General features: G+C 49.5%; 1 protein-coding gene across 1 annotated transcript in view; it reads left to right on the forward strand.

The window, feature by feature from the left end:
- Positions 1-12382: 12382 nt before the first annotated feature.
- Positions 12383-26443, forward strand: part of SATB2 (SATB homeobox 2) — a 237093-nt gene continuing 223032 nt past the window's right edge. Inside the window, exons 1-2 of the mRNA XM_060193495.1 lie at positions 12383-12506; positions 22630-22711. Coding sequence (XP_060049478.1) covers positions 12483-12506; positions 22630-22711 — 106 coding nt within the window. The 5' untranslated portion in view covers positions 12383-12482. The remainder of the gene's footprint in view (positions 12507-22629; positions 22712-26443) is intronic.

The raw sequence follows: 26443 nt of genomic DNA on the forward strand, positions 1-26443 counted from the left end.
GTGCTGTGCTGTGCTGTGCTGTGCTGTGCTGTGCTGAGCTGAGCTGAGCTATGCTGTATGCTGTGCTGTGCTGTGCTGTGCTGTGCTGTGCTGTGCTGTGCTGTGCTGTGCTGTGCTGAGCTGAGCTGTGCTGTGTGATGAAATGTGAGTGCCCAACTTTGGGTTAACATTCCCTTCTCTGATGGAGAGACCCAGCTAGCACACAGCACTCTATACCTGGATCCCCACTCTACCTGAATCCTCTCTATGCTCAGTCTTCTGCTTATTCTGCAGAAACATTGGGAAGCTTGGACAAAACCAAAACCAGTTTCTCTCTAGAATATAATTTCTAGAACTTTAGTACTTTTTTTAAATTTTTTTTCCAATTACGGTTACTGCTGTGGCTAAATACTTCCACAACTAATCCATTGTTCCCCATGGCCACTTTCCCTTTTTATTTTATTTTATTTTATTTGTAGAACAGTATGAAATTAAGATGCAAAATAGGGAGAGAGAAAGAGAGTCATCTGCAGAACTGTTTCAATGCTTATGAAGCTTCCCTCCTATAGTGGAAGCTTTGAACCTCACTCTTTGGGCAGTATAATAACCAGGTGGGTCACTGCCCAGCCCCCTTGAGTCCACTCTTGACCTACTGTGTGGTCACCTCTCTGGCTCCACCAGTTTGTGAGATGATGAGTAATAAAAATAAGAGGGGGGAATAAAGTAAGAGGGCACAAAACTCCAGCTAAGGATTCTTTTTTTCAATTTTTTAATATTTATTTATTCCTTTTTTTGTTGCCCTTGTTGTTTTATTTTTGTGGTTATTATTGTTGTTGTCATTGTTGGATAGGACAGAGAGAAATGGAGAGAGGAGGGGAAGACAGACAGGAGAAGAGAAAGATACCTGCAGACCTGCTTCACCGTCTATGAAGCAACTCCCCTGCAGGTGGGGAGCTGGGGGCTGGAACTGGGATCCTTAAGCTGGTCCTTGTGCTTTGAGTAACCTGCTGTGCTACTGCCTGACTCCCAACCAGCTAAGGATTCTGATGGATATGCTCTAGCCTTGGACTTCACAAGAATGGGAGCACTTCTCTGTGCCACTTGTTATCAGTCGTCTGTTGGTGACTTCCTCTTTCCTCTGCTGCTGCTGCTGCTGCTTGGACTTGGCCCTCACTCTTCTGTGACAGGTTTGTCAATTACCTTGCAGCCCTTCTATTTAGCCTCCTTGCCACTTGCCTTTTGTTCCCAGTGCCATCCTGCACATGGCCATGATGTTTCTCCAAAATCCTTTTCATTATCAGCCTTCTTTTTTTGCCTCCAGGTTATCGCTGGGGCTTGGTGCAGGCACTACAAATCCACTGCTCCTGGTGGACACTTTTTCATTTTTTTAAATATTTATTTATTTTCCCTTTTATTGTCCTTGTTGGTTTTCATTGTTGTTGATGATGTTGTCGTTGTTGGATAGGACAAAGAGAAATGGAGAGAGGAGGGGAAGACAGAGCAGGGGAGAGAAAGACACCTGCAGACCTGCTTGACCGTCTGTGAAGCGATCCCCCTGCAGATGGGGAGCCAGGGGCTCGAACCGGGATCCTTACGGCAGTCCTTGCGCTTTGCACCATCTGTGCTTAACCCACTGCGCTGCTGCCCAACTCCTTATTTTTTCATTTTTATTGGAAAGGACAGAGAGAAATGAGAGGAAAGAGAAAGACACTTGCAGACTTCCTTCACCACCTGTGAAGTGTCCCCTCTGCAGGTCAGGAGCTGGAGGCTCGAACTGGGATCCTTGAGTGGGTCCTTGCGCTTTGTACTATGTGCACTGCCACCTGGCCTCCATTATCAACCTTCTTTACCTCAGTGGTTATCAAGTGAGTTGGTTATTGTATATCCTTCCCCTTTCTTCTCTCTCTCTCTCTTTGCTATTAGGTCAGAGTTTTTTCTTACAGATAGTTTTAAATGACTCTGCAAGTAACAAGCATAATTTTTATCATCAGCAGCAGCATCCAACCAATTTTAGATGTCTCAAAGAAGTTGGAGGGAGGCAGCTGAAAACTTTCATGGCAGTAGTCTCCTCTTTACCCAGCTTATATCCTTCTGAGAGATATTTGAGCCCTCTACAAATAGTCCCACTCTAGCTCCTAAATGTATTATCTCACTTATCTTTAACCTAGGCTGCTATGTTTCCCTCATGGTGCTTAATTTCTGCTTGAATCCCTGTTCTTCTATCTTTCTATCTTTTTAAGACTTTATTTATTTATAAGAAATACAGGAGGAGAGAGAGAGAAAGAACCAGACATCACTCTGGTACATGTGCTGCCAGGGGGACACCGGACTCAGGACCTCATGCAAGCACAATGCAAGTACAATGCTTTATCCACTGTGCCACCTCCCAGATCACGTTCTTCTTTATTTCTTATGTCAGAGTCATTTTTCCAGATCTGGTTAAAGATTTACCTTCCCAGATTGTCTTACTTCTTAAATTGATCTGTAGCTTACATGAAATTTTATTTATGTCTGCACCACACCCTTTGGAAAATTGATGATACCCTTATAATTGTTTGTTTATTTATTTATTATTGGATAGAGACAGAGAGAAATTGAGAGGGAAAGGGGAGACAGAGGGAGAGAGACAGAGAGACACCTGCAGCCCAGCATCACCACTGGCAAAGCTTTCCCCCTGCAGGTGGGGACCAGGGGCTTGAACCTGGGTTCTTGTGCACTGTAATTTGTGCACTTAACCAGGTGCACTACCACCTGGCTCCAATACCCTTAAAATTATTAAGAACCATTTTACCTAGTGGGTCTTGACCCCTTCAATGAAGTCCAACTTGTTGAGGACAAAAAGAATGTCTTAGGAGTCGGGCAGTAGCACAGCCGGTTAAGTGTACCATAGCACAAAGTGCAAGGACCGGCATAAGGATCCCGGTTCGAGCCCCGGCTCCCCACCTGCAGGGGAGTCATTTCACAGGTGGTGAAGCAGGTCTGCAGGTATCTTTCTTTCTTTCCACCTCTCTATCTTCCCCTCCTCTCTCCATTTCTCTCTGTCCTATCTAACAGCGATGACATCATCAACAACAACAATAATAACCACAACAACAATGAAAAAACAACAAGGGCAACAAAAGGGAAAATAAATAAATATTTTTAAAAAGAGTGTCTTAAATGTCTTGCTTTCCTTATGTGATCCACTATCATTCTAGACACATAATAGGTAGTCCATTGGAAACTTATCTTCTTCTAATTTTATTCACTGCTGAGTTAAATGATTGATTCAACATATGTCACCTTTCCTACATAATATTTGAGGGAGGATTTTCAAAGGAAGGGTGGCCATGAATGCAAAGGAGTCAAAGGCTAATGGGGAGATTTGAAGTATCAGAAACAAACTGACTGTGGCCTTGGTAAACATCACCTTTGCCCTCACCTGCCAACAAACCATTCCCCATGTCACTCTTTTTAAAAATTTTTTAAATATTTATTTATTCCCTTTTGTCGCCTTTTTTTTTATTGTAGTTATTGATGTCATCATTGTTGGATAGGACAAAGAGAAATGGATAGAGGAGGGGAGACAGAGAGGGGGAGTGAAAGATACACACCTGAAGCAGACCTGCTTCATTGTCAGCATCAGATGCCTTCCACCTGCCACTACAGATAGTTCTGATCACTTTTTCTGATTTCTTTCAGCATTAGGGATACCTTTTCCTCCAAGACATAGGTACTAGGCAGCTTGGTGAGATAGAAATCACACTCCTTAGAAGGCCTGTATTTGGGAGTTGGTGGTAGCGCAGCGGGTTAAGCACAGGTGGTGCAAAGCGCAAGGACCGGCGTAAAGACCCGGGTTCCAGCCACCGGCTCTCCACCTGCAGGGGAGTCGCTTCACAGACGGTGGGTGAAGTAGATATGCAGGTGTCTATCTTTCTCTCCCCCTCTCTGTCTTTCCCTCCTCTCACCATTTCTCTCTGTCCTATCTAACAACGACGACATCAATAACCAACAATCATAACCACAACAATAAAACAAGGACAACAAAAGAGAAAATAAATAAATATTTTAAAAATAATAATAGTGTTTTAAAAAAGTAATTTAAGAAAAAAAAAGAAGGTCTATATTTCTAAAATAAATTAATTAATTAAATAAACAAGCCACTCCTCTGCAATGATCAACCTGAGACTTAACCTGTATTACCACACTTGGCTATCCAATCTGTTTGCCTGCCTTGCACATTGGTGGTTTTGTCCATCATCTGTGTGCTCAAGTAAAATATGATTCTACCTTTAACCCACTTTTGATCCTAAGTTTCTGGAGGGGCCACATGATGTATTTTTAAATTGCCTGGGACAGTTTCTGGCCCAAAAACACACTGAAAAATAATGACTCTTCAGGGGCTAGGGAAATAGGTCACTTGGATCGTGTGCGCTCTGCCATGTGGCCCAGGTTCCAGCTTGGCACTCACCACATTGAAGGCCACTTTGGTACTGTGGTCTCTCACTTAGTCTCTCACTCAGTCTCTCTCTCTCTCTCTCATCTTTAGCTCAAAGAATAGTGAAAACAACTTTAACAATAATAATGGAGGGGGCAGGTGGTGGTGCACCTGGTTGAGTGCATATGTTACAGTGCACAAGGACCCAGGTTCCAGCCCCCACTCCCCACCTGTAAAGGGAAAGCTTTGCAAGTGGTAAAGCAGTGCTGCAGGTGTCTCTGTCTCTCTCCTTATCACCCCCTTCCCTCTCAATTTCTGGCAGTCTCTATCCAATAAAGATAATTTAAAAAAACAATACTAATGGAATGTTACTAGGAACCTCCTTAGAGCAATACTATGAGATAGGTTCTATGATCATCTGCATTTCACTTCAACGGTGATTTAGTAATAGTCACACTGAAAATTAGATGGGGGTGGGGCAGGGACTGGTTAGCTAGCATATCTGAGTGACTCAGACTCAATCTGATTCTGTCATCAGCCTGACAGTGAAAAGATAAACGATGAGTTTCATACAGATGAGCTTAACGGAAGGTACTATTTAACAGTTTTTGTTTGGTTGTTTATTTTTTGCTAGACAGAGAAAGCATAAATGGAGGAAAGGAGTGAGAGAGAGAGCACCACCATAAACTAGGGCTGAGCAGTGCTCTGATCTTTGTTTCTTTCTCAGTATCTTTCTTTCTGGACTTCTTTCATTTAAAAAATAAATATATAGGGAGTCAGGTGGTAGCGCAGCGGATTAAGCGCAAGGACTGGCGTGAGGATCCCAGTTCGAGCCCCTGGCTCCCCACCTGCAGGGGAGTCACTTCACAGGCAGTGAAGCAGGTCTGCAGGTGTCTATCTTTCTCTCCCCCTCTCTGTCTTCCCCTCCTCTCTACATTTCTCTCAATAATAACAATAATAATAACTACAACAATAAAACAACAAAGGCAACAAAAGGGAATAAATAAATAAATATTAAATAAATAAATATATAAAAAGAATTATTGTAAAAAAAAAGATAGCTGAGCAATAGAATGTGTGAACCAGTAGCTTCTCGGTATATTTGTGGAAATGAAATGTTTCCGATATCTGTGTTTTGATACCCCTAATGTTAGCAGAAGCCTTAGTCTGTCTGTCAGTCCAGTTTGGTGGCCATGATCTAGGCCTGTCCCTTTCTGAGGATTAGAAAGATTTATAAAGCAATAGAAAAGAAAGGCTGTTATTCAGGAGGGCAGGGAAAAAGTGAGAGAATTGCTACCTCAGTAGTTTAGCCTTAGTTTATAATTCCCTCTCCCCTTTCAAAGAGCCTCACAGTTTTCATCTTGGTTCAAGGGCCTCCAGCATGTTATAGTGATGTCTTCCCTTAAACTGTAGTAGAGGATTGATGGGAAGAAGGGGGGGGAAAAGCAATCATCTGTGTTTGGTTTGTGTGAGTGAACATAGTCCAGAAGGTCATTGAAATTTTATTGTCTGGATGTTTTAAACTGATGTAAATATCTAGATAAGCTCACAAAGGACACAACATTAAGTTAAACAGACAATTGGAGGGAACTGTGTTTTAGGTGTCCTCTGTCTCTTTCTCTCTCTCCCTCTCTCCCCCTTTTTTATAGGTACAGGGAGGGCAAGAGGCAGAGGGAGGGAGGAAGGGAGGGAGGGAGGAGGGAGAGTGAAAGAGATCACAGAATGGAAACTTCCTTCACTGCAGTGGGGGCTGGGCTCAAACCTGGGTCTCATACAAGGTATAGCAGTGCACCAAGTGAACTATTTGAGTTCTTTTGCCAACTGTGTGTTTTTCACTTCTGACATTATCTCTCTGGGTCTCACAACTCTTAGCATTTACATGTAGGTATCTCCAATCAAAGGATCTAGACAGATCCTGCAGATAATTGACTTAGTAAGTGGACTTTAAGAAATTCTCAGTAAAGGAGACAATAAGACACAGAAGGGAGGAAATGGATAATTCCTGCAATGCTCTGCTGTGGGTTTGTCCTTTGAGACTTCAGGCAGCGGCCCTTGGTTTCGCATTTGGTCTTCCAGGATGTATGGCACCACTGCTCCTGAGAGCTTGGCTGCCTCCTTCTGGGGCTCCTAGGACTGCTCTCTGAGCTCAGGCTGATGGCAATGAGAACAGCATGGGCGTTTACAAATGAAATAGAGAACACTGCTGAATTTCTTTCCTAAAATCAGATCATTCTAATACGACATTGGCTTTGTCAGTGCAGCACAAAATAATATTGGTCCCTGGGAAAGCTTTAGGCAGCAGAGTAGAAGGGATATCTCAGAGGAAGTCTAGAGTCTTGTCACCACTCACTGTGATGCCCTGTGCCCTATAGCAAGACTCAAAGCACAGAGAACATAAGTCTCTAAGCTTCTTCTTCTGAATGCTGTGTCAGTATACTGTCACACCCTTGGGATACATATGTATATATATAATTCTACCTACAAGAACACAGCCCTCTGAGGAAGATTTTCAGATGGCTTCTCAAAATAGGTTTCTTTTAACTTCTGCCAGTCTTGTCTAACTGAGGAGCCACTGGGGTTCAGTGTCTGCATGATTCTTCCATTTCCAGAAACGTTTTTCTTTCTTTTTAAGATAGAAGATAAATAAGAGAAAGAGAGAGACTAAAGCCCTACTCCCCCACTACACTATATGTGAAGCTTCTCTGTTAGAGGTATTCCCATGTGATGCCAGGGGGTTGAACCTCGGTGTTCCTGCAATACATAACACATATACTCTATGAAGCATGCTATGTCCCGGGCCTCAAACAATCTTTAAGCCTTTAATAAAACATGTCTTAGAGGGCTGGGGAGATAGCATAATGGTTCTGCAAAAGACTTTCATGCCTGAAGCTCTGTGGTCCCAGATTCAATCCCCTGTACCACCATAAGCCAGAGCTGAATGATGCCCTGTCTTATTCTCTCTTTCTCTCTGTAACCAGCTCTCTCTGTTTGTCGCTCATTAAAATAAATAAAATATTTTTAAACAGTAGAAGGAAAATTATTTTTAAAAAGTAAATAAATCTTTGAGAATAGTGTAATACAACTTTCAGCTCCTAATTTACACTCAGTGGTTTCCAATAAGAATAAAGAAAAATTAGCCAGTTGGCTCAGCAATCTCATATTATAGTATTATATTTCACCTGCACACACAAATGAACAAACATTTTCTGAGTGTTTACCACATGGCAGGTACTGGTTTAAGTAACTTCTATGGGGATTGTGCTTCATGTAACCCTCCCAATAGTATGAGTTACCAGCTATATTCACTATATTCATTTGATAAAGGTGGGAAGTGAGGTTTACACTACTAGAAAGTGACAGAGACAGCACTGACTTGACCTCTAGGTCTATTAATCTATTAATCCACCAGTCAAGAAGTCAAGTCATCATGTTAAGTGAAATAAGTCAGAAACAGAAGGATGAATATGGGATGATCTCACGCTCAGGCAGAAGTTGAAAAACAAGATCAGAAAAGAAAACACAAGTAGAACCTGAACTGGAGTTGGCTTATTGCACCAAAGTAAAAGACTTTGCGGTGGATGGGAGGGGAGAATACAGGTCGCTATGGTGACCTCAACCTGGATCCTTAAGCTGGTCCTTGCGCTTAGCTCCACATGTGCTTAACCTGCTGCTCTACCTACTCTGTCTTTCTATTGAAGAAAGTCAGCCTGAAGCAGTGAAGCCTCAGTAAAGACAAAAATTAACAAATAAGATTTTTCCCCTTCCTTCTCTATGTGCTATATCCCTACACAATCTTCCCCACCAGCCTTCCTCGGGGTGAGAAAAGGGGTACAGTGTTCAGGATCCTTCTTCATGGGCATTCTCATCCAGTTTTCCTTGGAGAAGAGAATGTTTAGAATCCAGGAGCCATGTCCTGGGTAAAATGAATACTGTGTTCTAGAGATACACCCTCTCCAGCCCATGCTCTGGTGGTGCGAGGGAGGAGCTCTGTTTACATATCTTCCTGCCTTCTCTGATAGACACAGAGGAAAGCCAACTCACCTTAGTGAATTGGGGTTTCCTAGCTCATGATGCTAAGCCCTGAAGGTCATACTGAATTAGCAGAAAGCTCTGGAAGGCAAAGCTGTTCAGCTCTTGGAGTTAGCACAGGGAACAAGAAAAGCAGGGTAGCTAATACGCAGTTGTGCTGAGAATGCATTGTATTTCCTCTTTCTTGTTATTCAACGGAAGTTCACCCATGTGAAGTACCAAGAAAGAGAGAAGCCGAGGTTTGTTTTAATTTATGTATTTTGTGCTGTGCCATAGATACTGTTGTGCTTGGTATATCCTATGAAGGTATTACAGTGTAGAATTTCTCCAGGCTACTTAACTGGCTTGTTTGTTTGTTTGCTTGTTAGAGACTGGAAGAGAGAAAGAGATCATAGCACCAAAGCTTTCTTCTATATGGTGGAGGCTGGGTTTGAATCAGGGGCACACACATGGCAAAGCAGCATACTATCCAAGTGAGATATTTTACCAGTCCTTTAACTTTTTTTTTTTTAACCAGAATTCAGATTGAAAGTCTTTCTCCTTAAAAACTCATTCTGTGATTGAGTCTGAAAGGAACCTGACTTTGAAATACTTTCCAACAAACCCAAAGAAGGTCAGTGCTGCCTGATTTCCTCTGTTGCCATGACTCAGCTATCGAGCCATCACAGATTTAGGCCTAACAGTCTAGTAGGTGCTCCAGATAGGAAGGCATTCCAGCCCAGAGCCCAGATATTTTACGAGTTTCATAGTACCAGTCTTCACATATACTTACTGAATTTAGTGGGTCCTATATAGCAGGATTCCTGGAGCTGTGTATCTAGAAAATGTATTCATTAGAAATGGTGCTTATTCTGCTTCTTTCCCCCACAAGTCTCCTCTTTACTTTCATTCTGTTTGTAAGCTACTTGAAAACTTGGTGTTGGGGTGGGGGGCTTTTGAAGGTTAAGAGCAAATAAAACCACAGTGAAAAGAGAGACAGGTTCATTGGTGGAGTGGCCTCGATGTCAATTATGAATTCCTATAAGCAATGTCTCTGAATTGTCAATGTTATCAGCCAAATATAATTTTTGCGTGAGCATGAATCAGTATTGCCTATCTCAGCCAACCTATACTTTCTCTTCTTCTCCCAGGTCCCCAAAGGACTTTGAAGAAGGGAAATCAATAAATCAATCGGTGCCTTGTCCAATACCCATTTCAGTGACATCACAGCACCATTTACTAAAGATCAGACATTAGTTACGGAAAGAGACTGAGACATTTCCATTTGATAATGTATCTGTTTGCCTTTGAAACAGAATACAAAAAGCAATAGTGAAATGCCCTTGTACATAATAATTTATGTGTTGACCTTATCAAAAACTAAAAAGAGGGTAATTATGGAGAGAATGATAAAGTACCATTTATACCCCAAGGCCTACTTATCAATATATTTATTTATAATGGTTTGTGGTTTCCATGCTTATATAACATATTACTTCATTTAAAAAAAAAATCCTGTCTATTCCTGAGTGACTTATTAAGAAGTTATCTTAAAAATAAAGGACAATAAGTGTTTCTGGAGGAGAAAGGGGATATGTGTGGGTAATCTGTGTAAAAAAAAGTCAGTTGTAAGGTTAATGGTAGACTTGGTGAGCTTAGTTTAATATACAGACGTTGGTTTATAATGATGTGAGCCTGAAAGTTACATAACGTTACAATGCAGTGTTACTTAAGTAAACCAACTTATTTTTACTTAAGTAAAAATAATGTAATTGAATTTTTGTTTTCCAAATCTTCTTAGGCAATGCATTTATCTTTTCCTTGATCTGTAAAATCATACTAGAAGTTAACATTTACAATCTACATGGGGCACACACACAAGTAATCAGAAGGGGAGGGATGTATAGTGAAACTTAAATTCACTAAATTAGCTCTGATTTTTTTTAGAATAACTATATATAATAACTTCTAAGGTTGTCTTTGTAATACTAATAATGTGCTTTTCTGTCTCATTCATTCATAGATTTGTATATATCCAATGTTCTTCAGTTGGGATAAAACAACACAGCTCTGTTTGATTAGTTTTTCTTCCAAATGCCTCAGTTATATATAATTTTGTTTCTAAAATTCAATCTCCCTTTGAGGTAACTGTAATACTCTTGACAAAGATCTTGCATTACAGCAGTTGCAGTGTGCCTTATTAAGAATCCTAATGCATGTGGAACCCTAGTAATAATTGCAAGGACTGGAACAGTAAATACATACCCAGTGCTCTTTGTGAAAACTCAGGAGACTTCTCATCTAGACTCAGCTTTCGGGGTTTTTTCCACCTGGAGTATGACTCAGTATAAACCCCTCATGAGAGAATTACAAATGTGAGACTGTGACCTTTACGGTTGGCTCTCTCTGGAGAGACTTGTCCCTAAGACAGCTCTTAAGAAGTGTGCATGACTGTGGCAGCTATCATTGTATTGTATTGTGGTACAAGGAGCTAGCTCTCACAAAAGCTTATGTAGAGATGTTGCCCAGGAAGGCTCTGGCCCTTGGTGGGTGAGGGTCAGATGGACTCAGCTAACTTTGTTTTCCCCTTAACCTGGATCAGGGCTGTTTTCTAGACACTGGGCTGTTCTTGGAGGAAAGCTTCTGAACTCTTACTCAAGCACAAGGAGCCACAGCATTTGATTTAATATACAACAGCAAAGACAGAAGTTCTAATCTGAGCTCCTCTGTGGTTTTTGTTATTATCTTTATTTATTTATTGGTTAGAGATAGTCAGAAGTCTAGAAGGAAGGAGAAGATAGAGAGGGAAAGAGGCAGAGAGATACCTGCAGCCCTGCTTCACCACTTGCAGAGCTTTCCCCTGCAGGTGGGGTCTGGGGCCTCGAACTCAGCGCCTTGTGCATTGTAACTTATGTGCTCAGCCGGGTAGGTGCGCCACCACCCGGCCCCATAAGCTCCTCTTTTGTACTAAAACCTGGAAACAAACTACTTAAAAGCATAGCGAGAAGGCATTATAGATCAACATAAAATGCCTAAAAATATGGCTTCCACGGTGTGGGCCTAAGAGCAACCCTTTGCTGCATAAATAAATGTGTGTGTGTGTGTGTGTGTAAGAGCAACCCTTTGTTGCAGAAATAAATGTGTGTGTGTGTGTGTGTGTGTGTGTGTGTGTGTGTGTGTGTGTGTGTGTGTGTGTGTGTGTGCGTATAGTTCATCCCAGACCCTGGACCAGGTGGTCACCTCCCCTATAGATCTTAGCTATATTGAGCCCCTAAGGATGCTCTTCAGTCTTTTTATCTCTTTTGCAGCGATCAGGAGTCAGTTTCGGAGAGGCCCGAGCTCCCCCCTGCCCACAGAGCACACCTGGCACTCAGGTGAGGCTTCCTGGGTGGGCGCCGGCAGCCTGGTGGCGCAAGGTCCGCGGCGGCTCCCCCTGCCGGGACCCCAGGGCAGCGGCGTCAAGGCCCCGCCTGGGGCACAGCCGCCCCCCTGCCGCCCCCCTGCCGCCCGCTCCCCGCGACTTCGCGGGTGGGATGGTGGAGCCACTGGGGCGGGGTGGGTCAGCGCAGGCGGAAGCGCTGGGCAGGGGTGGGGGGGTGGAGGCGCATTTCCCGTAGAAGCAATTAGCTGTGAATAAACATCTGAAGGGGCCGCCTTGTAAACCGAGTGCCCTCCAACTTGCTGCCAGAGGGGTCCTCGGGTGCAGGCCTAGAGGGTGGAGAGAGAGGTGCAGTCCTGGGGGCGTGGGGGAGAGGTACATGTCTGGAGGGTGGGGGAAGAGGTGCATGCCTGGGGGGTGTTGGGAGAGGGGCAGGCCTGGGAGGGTGGGGGAGAGGGGCAGGCCTGGGAGGGTAGGAGGAGAGGGGCAGGCCTGGGCATAGGGGAGGTGTACTACTGGATGGTGCCCCAACACTAGCTCCCAAATTCTGAAGGGCCATCTCAAGTTACCAACAAAGTCAGGCGGACCCCTGAAGAGAGCTGACTTTCCCACTTACACCCACCCCTATCCTACCTGGGATCTTCTGTGGGGGTGCAGCTGCTGCTCTGCATCCGCTGGCCCAGTTACAGCCCACATCTGATGGAGGCCTTGTCTCAGACCAAGGTGAGCAGTGGAGTCCCTGGCCTGGCCCTCTTGCCTTCAGGACTCCTCCCTCACCTGGGTCTGGGTTCCGGGTATCATTTCCTAGGCAAAGCCCTCTGGGCTGAAAGAAGCTGTGCGAGCTGGTTTCAGAGGGGGTGGGGATGCTTGCTGGTGCTTGAAGGCACCTGAGGTTTGGGGGTGAATGGCGCTGGGGCCCTAGGTAGGGGCAGCTCCTGCACCCTGGTGGGGTCTGTGCACAGTGGCTGCTCAGCAGTCAGTTGTATGCAAGTGCTTGTAGTGGCATAGCCTTCCCTGGACCCATAGAGAGCAGAACACTGAGGAGTGGTCACCGGGGAAGCCCAGTCTGCACCATCTGCCTCAGTCCCCTAAAGGTACGGAGCAAGGGAAGAATGGCAGGGGATAATGGGTGCCACTCTGGTACCACACAGGGCGTCTTGCTTTGCACTGTTCTCCAAAGACCCAAGGCAGCTGGAGCTCTGGTGTCATCCCCTCGCTAGGTTCTTCTGAGGTCCTGATCCCCTGTGATCCAGAGTGAATTCACCAACCTCCCGGACTACAACCTAGGACCTTGGGAGGGAAGTTCCCCCCACCCAATGGGTGATCACAACCCAGATGGGTCCTAAACTCAGGACCTGGGTGGGTGCCCACACAACTGGGCTCAAACAGCAAGCCAAGCTTCCAGAAGGCCAGGCCAGGGTATTCTGGACATCCAGCCTGCCTGAGGACCAACTTTTTGGATGGGCACTGTGGCCTGTGAGTTGACAGGTAGCTTTTCAGTCCTGAGGTTCTAAAGTCAGAATCAAGCCCTGGAGGGGTGTTGTCACACCATGCCCTCTGGGATCCCGCCTGGGTCCAGGTGGAAGGCAGGAAGCTGGAGTCCCCCCCTAAGCTACGGATTGGGAGAAAGGGATCTGTCGTCTCCTACCAGCACCTCACTTTTTGCTTCCTTTCCAAAACATGCCAGCGATCTGGCAGTTACAGAGAGGGCCTTTATAAACTACCCCCACCCCAACTTTTATTGAAGGTGTTGTGATCACCCCTCCCCCTTTCTTACCCGCTCCTTTTCCCACTTTCTGGAGAAATGTACAATGTGTGAAAGGCAGGCGAGTCCAATGTTTTGTAGTGGTCTCCAGCCAAGTGCGCAGGCCAGGGGCTTAGCTGCAGGCTTGGTGATTCGGAAGCTGCTGCACCCCCTCTCCGCTGGGGTGGAGTGAGAAGCCCAGCTACAGTGTGGGGGGTTAGGGGAGCTGGAGACTGGGGGGGGGGGCAGTCCACAGGTCCCATGCCTCCCAGTCCTGGGTTCCAGTTTCCTCGGCTCAGCCTGGAGTCAGGGTTGAGCTCAAGGACACCAGAGGAGTCAGATTGTTTTGTTTGTTTGTTTTTTATGCTTCTTTATTTTACCTACCCCTCCCTCCATCCTTCCAACAGGATTTATTTATTTGTTTATTTATTTTGTTTTTGGAGAGGGCGGTGTAACAGGCAGGCAGCCTGCAGTTGGGTGTTTAATCTTCAGCCACCCTACCACTGGCCCTGCCCCGCGGGTTTGGAAACTGCCTGGAGGCAGGGGCTGGAGGGCCACAGGGACGCACGCTGGGCTGGAACCCCGGCTCAGTATACGGCTGGAAGCGGGTGCGAAATGTTCCAGGCGAAGTGCTTCCAGCTGGGCTCTGAGCAGAGGGTCGGGAGACTGGCTGTAAAGCCGTTGACTCACACGCTGAAAGCAACCAGGCCGGGCAGCGCCCTTTCCGGCTATAGAGGCGATTAAGCCCCGGGCCTCACCTCTGGTGGGACCCTGGCTTCCTCTTCAGCTTCCTGGTCGCAGAGGTTAGGGGGTGCCCTTTGGAAGGGAGACGGGGTGCTCCCGGCCTCTGCCCAGCTCACCTCTATGCGGCCTGGCCCCGCGCAGGGCCAAGGGAGAAAGGGGCGCCATGCCCCGCGTCCCTGCTTCTTGCCCACCTAATGGAGTTGGGCTCACCCGGCTGGGCCCCCCGCGGTCCCCCGGGTCAACGCCCCCTCCTGCAACCACTTGTCTGAAACTTACCAGATTCCAACCTTAAGGCAGGAAAAAAAGTGTTTCATATACAAACCGATCAGGGTATTTGCAGATAATTGCGAATGTCAAATACTCGGAGGTGATGACAAAGTGCAGAGATCGCCAGGGCCTGCCTGGGGGGCGGGGGCTGCTGGTGGGGCTCCCGGGCCACCTCACGCCAGCTCCGGGGACTTAGCTGCCCACGGCCCACTGCCCCAGACGCCCGCTGCCCGCTCCTTGCTGTGTGGCATGGACTGGAGCTCTCAGCACCCCCTGCAACTGGGAGGGAGGAGTGCTGAAAGGCTGCACTGGGCTAAGTGTCACATCCACCAAGCGCCTCTCACACCCCCAAGACACCCCAAGAAAGACACCGATGCCAGCGGGCTATGGAGCCTCAGCCTCCATGAAAGCCCTGCCAGGAATCACTCCAGAACTAAAGCTCCTCTGTCACTCCTTGGTGCTAGAGACTGGGGGTGGGGGTAGGGGGTAGCATTCATCACAGGATTCTTTGGGACCCACTGTGCTCCCTCAGAAGGAATTAGCCCACTACAGAAACAAAAATCATTTTAACACCACCGCCAACTTGACTCTCCGACCCAACCTTCCCACCCCTACATAAGAGATCATAGAGCGTGGGAGGGTGACCTGAGTGGAAGATCTGATCTGACCTGGTCTGGACCTTGGGGACAGCTGCCACAGCTAAACCTCTTTGAGACTGTCCCCCAGCCTGCAGACAAACTCAGAATGCTTTAAGTTCGTTTACTGATAGAATTTAATAGTAATAGAAATAAAGTTTGCTTTGGGTAAGTTTTCAAACCTCTGAAGACAGGGGTTGATTCTAGATAGTATAATGGAGTAAGGAGTGGTCTGCAGTGTTGGGGGGGGGTCAAAATTACTAGGGGTGGTGGGGGAGTGACCTCTGGCTTTGGAAGCGGCTAGGGCAGAGACGCACACACCCCAGACCGTGCTGGACTCAGCACTTTGGAATAACTAGGTGGCCCTAGAGTCCCGAGTCCCAGGATCAGGTTGGAACCAAGGAGGTTGGAACCAAGGAGGTTGGAAACCTTGACAAAACCACCTCTCCTGTCTCTTTGAGGGTTAAAGTAGTGGGTGTTAAGGTGGGGGCTATGGAAGTGAGGATCAGAGGAGGAAGGGTGTGACAGGACTGCAGGGGAGGAATGTCCTGGAGAATTTAGAGGACCATCAAGGAGACTGTCTGCACACACCCCCAGTCCACCCTCCTCCAACCCTTTCAATGGGTCACCTGAAATCAGTGGAACTCTGCAAGCCCTTCAAGTTTCACGCTGGAGTTGCCTGGGATTTCCAATGATGAAAAATGAGAAAAACACTTCGGCTGCATCCTGGCACCTAAATCTTGGGCTTGAGGGGAGAGGACCCCATGGAGGTACCCCTAGGGTAAAGGAGAAGGTTGTCTCCCCTCAGGATGGTAGCAACTTAAGCTGCTGGACTGGGAGCAGCAAAGGCAGGTGACAGAGGCCTGGGGCTGGGAAGCTGCAGAAACCTGGAGCCTGGTTCCTTAGGTTCTGGTCATTGGGAGTGCTCTGGGCATTTAGGTTTAGCTTTGCACGCGCCCAGATCACTGAGGCTCTGGGTGCGGCTGGAAGCTCCAACTAGAGGTTGCTGGCAATACCGGCAAGGGAAGTTGTCAGTGAACTCACTCAGGGCCAGGAAGGTCAGTGGAGACAGACAACAGCATCTGTCCCCAGCCTGGGCAGCCAACCCCAGGCCCTGCAAGTGTAAGCTATGATTCTATTTGACTTTCCAAATCAAAATACATTGATTGGGTCTCAAAGAGTTCACGGCACATAACTATCTTAATTAAACCTGCTATAAACAGACAAATCACTTCTCCTGCACAGAGCTTGGAAAGAGTGCATGGGGTCTGGCAGAAGCCAAGCTTGGGGAATGCTTTTTTTTTTTTTTTTGTGGAAAATGTGGATGAGACAAAGACAGGGGAAAAAAAGGATAAAACTATAATTTGTCTAACTTCAGGAAAGAACTGAACTGAACTGAAACACTGAAGGGCAGGGAGGTAATGGGGGTGTGCTATAAAGTCAAGGGTCACTTGGATTCCCTCAGCAACTCCATGAGAATTCACTGTTCAGGGGTGGGAGGTGGTGGTTTCTGCAGTAAAAGGGGGGCGGCCTTTGTGTTGTTTTGAGGAGACTGAGGTGACCATGGCTGAAGGTAGGCATTACCCTGTACTGCCTTCCTCAAACTCTTCTATTGTTCTATGTTCCTGGCATTGACATTTTAGCACCTGAAGGAAGCCCAGAGAGGACAGGCACTTCCCAGCTTAACAGGGCAACTTGGGAGAGATGGGGCAGCTAGGTGCAGAGAGTGCCCTGGGCAGAGCCCACTGTGGCAGAGTACCTAGGAGCCCCAAGCAGGAGGATGGGTAGGGACTGGAGCCTGGTCAGTAGCAGGTGGGAAGAAAGTGGTCTTTAACCCCCTGGACAAAGTGGGAGTGGAGGGGCACGTGCTTCCACAGCTCAAGGCCAGCCAGCTTCTTCTGCAGTCAAGCACTAACCAAGGTGTAAATCTCCTGAAGAGGTGAGAGTCTGGCACTGAGGTGCATTTAGCCAGTACACTTAGAGGGGTGGTTGGGGGGATATTTGCTTGTGCTAAGAAAGACTCTTTTTACCTACACAAAAGTGTGCAGGACAAGATCAGTATGAAAAACTCACCTGGCAGTAGGTAACCCTTGGTCAACTTTGGGTCTCATGGAATACAAGGTATAGAAAGTTGATTAATGTTCTGACCAAAAGTGCAGAGAGTATTCTTCACAGCAAGCAAGTACTGAAGATGTGAGTGCACAGGTTTGGGTGTGTTCTTGGGAGCTTGAGGAGTTAGATCTCTGCCCCTCCCATTCCAGTCCCTTTATTCACAAACTTTTATTTTCATTACCTTGCACTGACTACATTGCCTCCAACCCTAATGATATTCTGATTCAGAAACATTCTTATTCGTTAGTCTGGCATCACTGGTTCTGGTGTATCGGGAGTTTAAGTGAAATTTAGTAGGACACTTTTCAAAAAAACCAAACTCTTTTAAAAAGAACTTTTAAACCTCTCTGCAGAATAAATAAAAGTGTCTGTTACCATGCTCAACAAGGTAACAGGTTAGGTTAGGTTACCTTTAGATTGCTGAAATTTTTGCATAGGTGCCCACACCTCTAAGGGAATGAACGAATAGGCTGCTTGCAGTCTAGTTACGAATGGTCACTTACACTTTTCGCTGAGGTGCAGTCCTCTGGAGAGATATTTGTCATGACAAAACATGATTTCGAAAGAGATGAGAAAATCAAAACGAATTTTTAGAATGCACTATCTCAGTGTCTAGGGCAACAGATATTACTACAATCCAAGAAGGCTGAAGTCAAAAGACAACGAAAGTTCATTAAAATGGCAACTACTGGGGAAGCCCCAGCAAAAATCTTTTTCAGATTCAAAGGAGGATAGCCCCAGAACCAGCCCCCCTTCTAGTTTCCTTGTGTTGTGAGAGATTCAAATTGGAGTTAACATTGTTCTCTCTCCTTTGCAATAAGGATGGAGCTCCTTTCCAACTCCTCATCATGGAGCGACAATGCTGATTGTTCTCCAGGCTAAGGACTGTTAAGACAACTTCCACACACTCGCTTTTGCACACCCTACAAACAGGCGCACACAGGGTTGCTTTTTTTTTTTTTTTTTCTTAACTTTGCTTCTGAATGGGAAAGAGAGATAGAAGGAGGGAGGGAAGGAGAGAGAGAGAGAGACTCCAGCTTAGGTAACCAACAAACCCAATTACTAGACTTTATTGATACTAAAAGGAAAAAGTTCCCCCTCGTAAAATTTCTCCGAGCTTATTAGTTATTTAAATCAGCCACAGGGCTGGACCAGCCACGCCAGCCACAGGCTCTGGCTGTCGGTTCCAGGAGGTGAGCAGAGGGCGCTGATGCCCAGGTCCGCTGCCCCTCGCTCCCTGCTGGGCACCCAGGTGCCAGGAGACACTGCGAGCTGAGGTGAGCCACTTTTTGGGGTCCCGGGCCTAGAACACTGGGGAGTAACTGGCGTGAGCGCTGGCCTTTGAATGTTGAAACTGAACAGGTAGGTCCCAGTGGGTGCTGATTGTGGGTGAGTAGGCCAGGCAGAAGCAGGGCACTGGGGCTCCGCAAGGAGTTCCCCAGGGTGCTATGGGAGGCCTCCGGGTGCCCGGCCGCCCTGCAATTCCCGGCTTGCTCCCCGTGCTCCCTGGGCTGGGAGCTTTGTAAGGAGCGGCACCGGGAGAATTGACACCTTTTTGGGTGGTGGTTGTTTCAGAAGGTGACCATCCCCAAATGTTCCCCCTAGTGCACTAACAGTTGTCTTTATTTCCAGCCAGTGCTTACCTGCCCATCGAACCCCCCTAAGCCCGACGTGGGTGCTCCAAGCCCAGTGGTTGCGTCTGGTGGCCACTCCTAGACTGCCAGCTTCCCTAGGGCTTGGCCGCAGGGCCAGGAGACAGGGCAGGGAGGGTGGGGGGAAAGATTACAGAATTCAGGGACCGCACTCTCACCCTGGAGCCTGAGCCTGGGGGGTATTGGTGGTGTCAAGTTTTGACTAAGGGGGTGTCAACGGGGCTTCGTTAGACCCAGAGAACAGGCTTGCGCCAGCCCGGGAAGCCCTCCAAGGCCCCCGCCAGTGCAGCGCATCGGGACCGCGGGTTTAGAAGACTTGCTCCCACCTGGTCCTCCCTTCCAGTAGGTGAGTGCTTCCTGGGGCCCCACCTTACGAGACTTTCTGGCCCTTTCGGGCAGGCGCTGTTCAAGACCCGAGCGGGCCCCGCTCACCAGCAGCGCCCCAGGAACCGCTGCGGCCCGGGCTTCCCGGGCCGGTTCTGCCGGCTCCGCTCGCCGCAGCTCCGGGTGCGCAGATGTCGTGAGGCGGGTTGGCCTGTCTGCAGTTTGGGGTGCGCTTGGGGGGTGCGGCGGCCTGGCCTTCCCCGGTGGTCCTCTGCCTCACGAAAGGTTGGGCCCCTCTGCGGTCACAGACGCTTTTTCTGCCGGGCGCGTCTTTCGCGGTTGGCCGGGCTCATCGCGCCCCTCCGTCGGGGCCACCTGCCCAGTCTTCGCCGCACCCTTCTTGGGGGGCCTATGGGTGACGCGGGAAGCCTGGCTCCTGGTGCGGCGGCCAGAACCCGCGCGGCCGGTTTCGACCACAGACCACGCGGTGGCGCTGTGGAGGGAGGACGCCTCTGCCCGGGGCTGGGACCCCGGCGGTGACCCCGGACCTGGGGTAGCTGAACCGCGGCTGGGGGAGTCGAGTTCGCGCCTGGGGCTCCTCGCTACTGCCTTGGGCAGTGGGGGGCTGGGGGAGGGCTGGAGATGGCCTGCTTCGGAGCTTCCCGTCTAAAAAGGCTGCGGGTCTGGGATGCGCCTCCCAGCTGCCGCCCCTGTCGCCTTGGCTTGAGGACTGGGCGGCAGCGGTGGCTTCTTGGACTTTCTCTCCCCCGTCCCCCTTCCCCTCTGCCTTGTAACCCCGGCCCTGTACAGTCCATTTCTAGTTTAAAACCCAGATGAGCAGGACGGTTGTTTCCTCGCCGCTGCTCGGCTGCCGAGGAAGACTTAGCGATTAGTTTAGCTCTTGCCTGACGGAGGCATGGAGGGACCGGAGAGCCCCAGGGATGCTGTCGGTGGTTTCCTGCCTACGTCCTCCCGGGCCTCCCAGCAGAGACACAACCCCATCCCCGAGCCAAGGATTCCTCCAGCCGAGCCTAGCAACCCCGTGTCCTCGCTTCCCTCACGTAAGGCCGGCAGTGCCAACCCCAGAACCCGCTCCCACCCTAACCTGGGCCCCCATGGCACAAACCTCCAGCTCCCCCCTGGAGGCAGTGGTTTTTCTCTGGTCCCCTCCCGTCCGCGGAGCCTCTCCATTGCGGATCCTCAGGCCCCCGAATCTTCACCCACTTGGGAGATCCGCTTGGCCATGCACCGTGGACTTGCCACCCACTGCCTTTCCAAAGCCAGTCGTCTCCTTGGGACGCGTCTCTGTCCAGGTCACTTGGGCTTGTGCTTTTTGAGAATGGAAGTCGAACCTCCTCCACCTCTACCTTAGATGGTCTGACCACGTCCTCACCGCCCCTGTCCTCCATAGGCCTCCCCGCCCCAACCTGTGGGGGGCCAGGGATACTATCTCCGGTTGGCAAGGGATAGGATTTGCGCAACTCTGGTGCCAACCTGGTAGGCGTGCGGGTAATTAAGTAAGTGTCCCCCACCCACTGCGTTTTGGTCAGTCCCCACCCCCACCCCAGCTGTCTGGGAAAAGGGTAGGAGCCCACCCTGGTCCACAGTCCCTGTTAGGCGCTTTCCACCAAGTATTCTGCCCTTGGTCTGCAAGCCAAGCAAGCAGCCGTGCAGGGAAAATGCTGCTTCTGAGCTGGTGTGGATGAGGATACCCTGCCGCCCTCCTCTTGGTCCCAACAGAGCAAGCCCCGGGCAGGGGTGCTGTAGGGTGAGGGGCATAGCTCAGCCTGCCTGTGAGCCATAGGAGTCTTTTCCATGGTCTCCCCCCGACCTATGGGGACGGAGAGAGAATGTCGAACCCCTTCCGGTGCTGCTCAAGAGGCAACTAGTGGACGGAGTGTGTCTGCCTGGGTAACCCTGCTGGGTCTGGGGGTCAGTGGGGCCAGGCTGAGAGCCAGCCTAACCTGAGGCGCTCAGGCTGTGAGCAAGGACCACTCGCTCCAGCAGAGTTAGGGCCGCAGAACCCCGCCTTGGAGAGACAGAAACCAAGAACATGTTAAAAGTGCAGGCTACAAGGGAAGAAAGAAAGACCGGGCAAGAAATAGAAAGAAATAAGGAAATAATAATAATAAGAAAGCACATTTAACCTCTTAGTTTAAAGGCCCATTGATTTTTTAAAACATTGATAACGAATCTCAGTGTGATTATGAAAGGAAGACTCTTCACTACATGACACGTGAAAAAAAAAATGGGGGTGGGGGAGGAAGGAGGAAAAAATCCCAGTGGAGTCCGCACAGCGAAGTGTCACAGAGAAGCGATCTGATAAATGTAAAATGTAGCTTTTACTTTTGAGCACTGGAACAAACACAATGCACAAGATATGTGCCTGGGATCAGACTATTAAAAAACATAATTAAAACCAATTTTCGACTGTGATTTTGTTTTTAAAAATGTTTGCAGTAAACCACTTGAGGAATATAAAACGAAACTAAACAAAACTTTTGAACCATCATTTATTTACTGTGTCAAAAAGTAGGAAATTCTAGCAAGAGGTAAAAATGTATATAAAACATCTTGTCAAAATAAAACATGCTGGGAACTATTGCTTATTTCAGTTGAGATAAGGTCAGTACAGAAATCGTGTGGTAAAAAGCTTATGTAATTTAAAACTGAGAAGGCCTTTATTCAGGATAAAACTCAAAGGGCAAAAACATACCACAAACTTCCCAAAATTCTTTTTTTTTTAAATAAAAGACATTTGTAAAAACGTGTTAATAAGCAGATGCAAACATTCAAAATAAACTTCTCATTATATTTCATAATATTTAAAAAATCTCTTTGTTAAATGCAAGTTTAAATAATTTGAGCTATCTTGCCCAAAATGACAGGGTTTGAACACTACAATAAAAAGACAAGAGGAAACAACTAGAAAGAGAAAGTTAATAGATTTTAAAAAGATTCAGAATCAGAAAATAAACTAGTCACAATGTACATTTAATTGTACTTGATTGTATACTTTATTTAAAACCACCCTTCTCAGGGGTTTAATAATTTAGAATCAATAGTTCTCTTCCAAAACATAAAATATTTACACTTTATAAAATATTAACCGATTAACAATATGGCTGTGTTGTTTATAAGACTGTAACTAACTTAAGTCCCATAATCATGCTGTTGACACAAGCCTGAGGTTAGCGAAGTAGTCCTTTGCAAAATGTAAATGAAGATCTCCAGACAGTGGCGTTTATAAAATAGCTCATTAATGACTTTAAGATTGAATGTTCCAACCATTCGCATCATCAGATATAATAATAGTGACGAATCAGACAGGAAAGATCCTGGCAAAACCACTTGCATTTTTTTTCCAGAAGTACAGAAGTCCTAATATCACCAATTCTTCTAAGTTCCTGGACATTGATCCGAAGGAGGATTCTGCAGTTCAACACCAAGGTAAGGAAAGAAACAGCATTATTATCATTTAGACATTAATTACGAAATGCGTCTTTCCCAGATTTGAAGAGGGGGGTGGAGGGGGGCTCAAACCTGGACAGTGGGAGTTGGTCTTTGCAACACCACTTTCCCATTCCGACGTGATATTAGAGACAAAAGTTTGTTGATCGATCACACTTACATTTTTTCTTCGTAGCCCCGACCTTTTGGCTACCGCCACCAGTGGACTTACTCGAGCTACACTGTTCTCATTACACTACTTCGAATTGTGCTTTTTTCTCTAACTCGCTCTTTTCGGGAGGGGTGGGGTGGGGGGATAGGATGAGGTTTGGTAAATAAGGGTAAAGAAGTAAAAAAAAAAAAAAAAAAAAAAGCTGGGGGGGTTGCGGAGGAAGAAGCATTGCCATCGCCAGAGACTCCCAGGGTGACTTCTGAAGTTCTGCAGTGAGCTATCTTCTCCTTTTCCCGGGACTGTGACCTCGTCCTCTGCAGGGACTGGGTGCCTGATTCTCCCGAAGCCCAGCGCTGAGACTTAGCTCCGGTAGAGGGGGGCTCCTTTTTTTTTTTTTTTTTTTTTTTCTCTTTCTGAGGCTCTCTGCCTCCCAAGCCCCAGCCTTCGAGATGGCTGCATTCTCATAACCCAGTAGGTGGGTGCAGCAAGCCCATGTAGTCCAGGCCCGGCGCACAGGCATACTCAACTTGGGGCAGAAGGTTCTGGGCTCCTGGATTTGCAAAATTGCCCCTCGAGCGCGTTTCTCCAAACTGAATCTAGTTTGGTCCTCTGGCGCCGCCGTATAGTCAGCGCTTCTTAAGGGGGACCGGAGGCTAGGGCCGGGCGGGAATGGGGGATCCTGTGGGTGTGTGTGTGTGGGGTTGGCCGGGAAGCCAAAGTGTGCGGGAGGGGTGCGGGGGTGCCGCCGGCTCGGGCCGGCCTGGCCTGGCTGTCGGCGCGCGTGGACGTGCCCGTGTTTTCCTGCCCTGGGTCCAGATGGAGGGTGTCAGCGGCCCCGGGCGTGTCCCCTGGTTCTGGCCCACGTGCTTCTCCTTAAGGAGGCGCCGGGTCCACGCGCGACCGCAGGGTGTCCGAGCGAGGCCACTGTCCGTGCCACCTTAAGTGAGCACCGCGGCCAAGCCGGGCAGCCAGGCCACCCCGGGGCGAAAGTTTGGGGCTTGGTCCCAACCTCCCGGGACCTGCTGGTGGCGCCCTCCGGGGCCCCCGACGGGAGGTCGGCCTAGCCCAGCGCAGTCTGCTCTACTCGCAGCCCCGGGCCTGAGCCCGCGGGGGCCCCGGAGGACGCGCGCTGCCGGGCGGCGCCGCTGGAGATGCGGAGGGCAGGGGGCGCCCGGAGGCAGGGGGCTGTGCGCCGGGACCCCAGGACCCAGGACTCCCGCGGCCCAGCTGCCCCCGCCATTGTTCTGGCCCCGCGGCCTGCAGGCTCCCCTCTGCGCGCGGCTGCTGCTCCGGCTCAGCGCGGAGGGAGCTCCCCGCACCCGGAAAAGTTGCTCGCGGGGGCGGCGGCGGCCCTGGCCTTCCCCGCTCCGAAGTCGAAAGTGCTCCTCGCAGCCAGTGGAACCCAGAGTGGAGCGGCCACCGCGGGCACAGAGCTCTGCGCCCCGGGGAGACGCGCGCGTCCTGGAGCTGGGCGAGCCGGCCGCGCCCTGCGCCCGCCGGTGGGAGTGCAGACCCGGGGCCCCCCGGACCCCGCTTTCGCCCAGGCTGCACACCCCGCCTCGCCCCGCCCCGCCGCCCGCGACCACCACCTGTGCGGCCCCGGCTCTTGCCCGCCGTTCTCGCCGCCCAGCGCTCGTCCTCGCCGCCTCTGCCTTCCTCCTCCCGCCGCCCCCTCTGCGGCCGCCGCAGACCAGTCGCAGTTGGGTCGCCCGGCTCGTGGCGATTGATTGATTGATGTTTAATTTCCTGCCAGGCGGGGCCCCCCTCCCCCTGCAACCTCCTCAGCCCTCTTTCCCACCCCCCCCACCCTACTCTCCCACTCTCCTCCTCCTTTGCGGTGGACCAGTCTGGCTCGGGTTTAGATTTTACCCCCCTTCCCCCCCCCCCCCCCCGCAACCAACCCTCATCCCGAAATAACCCAGAGTCTTCCCCAACCCCCACCCCAAATTATTATTTTGAAGGCGCTAGATCTGGGGACGGAAAGGGGGAGGGGGAGAAATCGGAAACCGAGTACAACCCAAAAGGACTCACTTTGCCTGATGACTCAACGCAACTAATAATCTTCTCCCTCTCAGTGTGTCTCTCTGTGGCGGCTTGTCAGTGAGTCCGGCTCTGGCTGCTCGCGGCGGCGCCCGGGAGGGGCGAGGCTGGAGGTGACAGCTCCGGCAGCCGCCGCTGCCTCCGCCCGAGGTCTGGGGTCTCTGCGCCGCCCGGCTCCGGCCGCGCTTCCTCCCCAGCCCGCAACTCCGCGAAGCTGCAGCCTAGGCTCTTCTCCGCCGCCTGCCATCCTTAGCCCTTTCTCTCCAGAACGGGTCTCCTTCCCGGAGGTGTGAAAAGGATTCTTTTCAGCCCCTTCTCTCTCTCTCCCTCTCTCTCCTCTCCCTTCTCCCCTCCTCCGCCGCTCCCCCCTCGCTCTGGTGCCCCTTGGAGGAGACCTCCTTTTCCTCTCCTCCTCCCCCCCCCCCAACCATCATCATCATAACAACCATCTCCGCTCTACAAGATACCCTAACCCAGGTCCTTAAACATTAGGACCTGGGGAAGAGAAAAGGGGAAGGAAAGAAAAAGGAAGACTAAAAGAACCCTGCAAAGGCGAAGCACCAGAAACTTTCCACCCTGGATTCTCTACTTTTGCTCCATGGACAGAGCCCCAGCCAGCCAAGTTACAGACAGACCGTGAGCAGTAAGTACGCGGGGCCAGGGCGCCCTCGCCGAGCTCGGGGGCAGCCCGGGGTCGGCTTCAGGTCGCCCGCGGCCGCTCACGCGCACCCAACCCGCACCCGTGCGCAGCCCGCGGGCCTCCGCAGCCTTCGCCCGCTAGCCCTCCCGCAGCCCCGCGGCTGGGCGCCCGCACCCCGCGCACCTCTACTCTCACCTCCCGCCAGCCACCCGCGCTGAGTCTCCGGGCGGAGGCGACGCGGCTCTTGAGAAGAGCCCGAGCGCTCAGAGGCGCTGGGTCCCCGCGTGCCGGGGGTGGCAGGGCCAGGGGGAGTGCCATGCCTCCCGTGCTCCTCACTCCTCCTCTGCCTCCCTAAAAGCCAGAGATGCGGAGATCTGAGGCTTCCACGAGGAGCGCTCTGCCAACCCAACGACCCAGAGGAAACTTTTGGCGAAGATTTTTTAAATTGGGGTTGATGAAGGCTGCTCCTGCAGCTAATCATTTAAATACTTTTTTTAAAAGCTTGTTTTATTCTCAAGAGCTTAAAAAGAAAAACAACCTCATTTAGAATCAGAGGAACAAGAATGTTTCCAGCAATAGCAACTGCAGATCCCGCCCTTGCGATGGTTATTCTGAATTTTGAATTGTTCTATCCAACTGTTTTTCGGGTGCTTATTGGTACAGAATTCAGGGTGGTTCTGGGGGGATAAATTCGAGTGTGTACAGTGTCGAGACCTGCTGGGTAAAAGTATATATATGTTAAAAAAATAAAAAAGGGACGGGGGGGGGTCCCGTTGCTAGGCCTTTGGCCGCTGTCTTAATACTCGTGCCCTCGCCGTCCTCCAGTCCTGAGTCATCTGGACCTGGTGCGCCAGCCCTGCTCCAGTGGGTGAGATGCTCA

This window comes from Erinaceus europaeus, chromosome 7 (assembly GCF_950295315.1).
Source record: "Erinaceus europaeus chromosome 7, mEriEur2.1, whole genome shotgun sequence".
Taxonomy (NCBI): Eukaryota; Metazoa; Chordata; class Mammalia; order Eulipotyphla; family Erinaceidae; genus Erinaceus; species Erinaceus europaeus.